At 36.3% G+C, this 2526-nt stretch overlaps 1 protein-coding gene across 1 annotated transcript in view; it reads right to left on the bottom strand.

Annotated features, from left to right (window-relative positions):
- Positions 1–324: 324 nt before the first annotated feature.
- Positions 325–2526, bottom strand: part of LOC111084109 (FH2 domain-containing protein 1-like) — a 6612-nt gene continuing 4410 nt past the window's right edge. Inside the window, exon 5 of the mRNA XM_022380895.1 lies at positions 325–413. Coding sequence (XP_022236603.1) covers positions 339–413 — 75 coding nt within the window. The 3' untranslated portion in view covers positions 325–338. The remainder of the gene's footprint in view (positions 414–2526) is intronic.

Here is a 2526-nt window from a genome sequence, read left to right as displayed (position 1 = left end):
TGTTAAAGGGGCGTGTTCAATAACCTCTCCTTACCGTGATAACCATAACAGTGTGAAAGGGGCGTGTTTAATAACCTCTCCTTACCGTGATAACCATAACAGTGTTAAAGGGGCGTGTTTAATAACCTCTCCTTACCGTAATAACCAGAAAATTATGATACTAATATATTTAATAAGCCACTACATATTTTGTAAATTTTATCTGGTTGGGGGGGAGGGAGTATTTGAGTTACGTTCTTACAGGTATTCCATGTTTTCTAATATGTTAGATTACTGCAACATCTTTTAAATATACAGTCTTATCTGTGTGGGGAATCTTGAAACAACTGCCAGGACACTTACTTAGTGGCTTCTTCCAAACTTGGTAATTCCTCAGAAAACTTTAGCAAACTGGGGTCTTTCTTCTCTGCTTGCTGAAACAAAATATGAATAGATTTTGAAAAAGTTTTGGTTCAAGGATAATTCATAACAACGTTTTGGGACAACATGGGACCTATTGGTCCATCTTGGCTGTTCCATTCTGTAAACTATAACTATTAATAAATAACTTTATAAAAAAAAATCTTAAAGCCAGACCTTTTCATTCATAGAGTTATCAAGCTTTTTCTTAAACTCACTTAAATTTTACTGCCTCTACAACATCTGAAGGCAACCCATTCCAAAGGCCAACCACCCTGTTAGAAAAATAAAACTGTCTTAGCTGAAGATGAGTCCTACCCTGCCAGAATTTATATTTCTCTCCCCTGGACCTGTTATTCTCACTGTTAAATATGAAAAAAGATGATACATCAACACTATCAATTCCCTTTACAATCTTAAACACCTCAATCAGATCCCCCCAATTATTCTTTTTTTCAAGAGAAAATAATTTGAGAGATTTCAACCTCTTCGTATGACAACCCCTCCATCCCAGATCTTTTAATAATTCATATTCACTACTCTGTAATAACATGTTATTATAGAAAGGGACAGGTGGATATATTTCACTATTTTATTAATTCTTTTGTTCGAAAATATTCAATATTATTGAAACGAATATATATTCTATAATAACTCTGACTAGAGATGGCGCTTCTATCACAGTGATAATTTCAGACTAAATTATTTGTATTGGTAAAAGCTACAGCTTAGGATGATATACGCCAAATGTATTGAAATAAAATAAAACAACTTATAATATATAAATAAGATAATTTTTAAGCTTAAGCATAATTGTAAGGTTGAATATCTCAGTAAGTTTTCTTTTTTTAATTCTACAATCGTGAGTCGATCGTATGGAAATTGACATATTTGGTGGCAACTTTAAGCAAGAGAAAATACACTATACCAGCTTATCATGAAAAATAAAGTTTAGGGTTAGATCTATTCCCCTGGCGTGGCCTCGTGGTTAGGGTACTCGACTCGAATTAAGTTTAGGGTTAGATCTATTCATCTGGCGTGGCCTCGTAGTTAGGGTACTCGACTCGAATAAAGTTTAGGGTTAGATCTATTCGTCTGGCGTGGCCTCGTGGTTTGAGTACTCGACTCGAATAAAGTTTAGGGTTAGATCTATTCGTCTGGCACGACTCGAAACCTGCGGCGTTATAAAGTGAAAGCCCCCAGTCTGCGGACTTACAACGCTAGAAACCGGGTTTCGATACCCGTGGTGGGCAGAGCACAGATAGCCCTTGTGTAGCTTTGTGCATAACTAAAAACAAACAATAAAGTGAAAGTAAATCCTACTTTTAGTTGATACATAGTATCCCAAAAGTTGGCGGTGGGTGGTGTTGACTGGCTTCCCTCTAGTATACCATTTATAAATTAGGAACGGTTAGGGCAGATAGCCCCCAGGGGTTCAGCGGTAAGTCTGAAGGCTCATAGAGTCAGACTTTAGAAAACGGGTTTCGATACCCGTGGTGGGCTCAGCACAGATAGCCCATTGTGTAGCATTGTGTTAAACAATAAAACAACAAAAGCTCTATAGTAACGATATTCAACAAAACTGGCTTTTAAAAATCCATCGTGACTAGTATCCATAATGTTTTATGTTTCATCCAAATATTACACCTTGCACTTGCAACTGAGACTAGGATAAACACGATTTTAGGACATTCTCCCACACATACTGACTAGATTAGTACTTAATTAAAACATGTCCTCTAAAAGTAATTATTTAGAAAAAAACAACAACGGATTTTAACCCAAATATTAACACCAACAAGAGAAAGAACTAAACGAATGATTTCTCTGTAAGAAATAAACCGGTGAGCCCAAAAGTTGATATCTGATAATAAGTTACCGTTAAGATAATTTTAGTGCTTTTTGTTGTTTGCCAGATATTGTGACGACCAAAAAATTTGAAATTTCTGTATAATCTACTCCCGGTTTTAGGGTTAAGTATTGTTGCGTCATCGAGGTCACGTGACTGGTGTCGCGCCACCTATTTTCTAGAACTATCCTGTACCTTGGCGAATGCTCTAGTATTTACTAGATATAGGGTAGTCTGGTATATAAAAGAGGGTGACAACGTCACGGGACAATAATGTG

Source organism: Limulus polyphemus, unplaced genomic scaffold (genome assembly GCF_000517525.1).
Source record: "Limulus polyphemus unplaced genomic scaffold, Limulus_polyphemus-2.1.2 Scaffold13689, whole genome shotgun sequence".
NCBI classification, from domain to species: Eukaryota; Metazoa; Arthropoda; class Merostomata; order Xiphosura; family Limulidae; genus Limulus; species Limulus polyphemus.
Note: the sequence above shows the minus strand (reverse complement) of the source record. Positions and strands in the feature narration are given on the sequence as shown.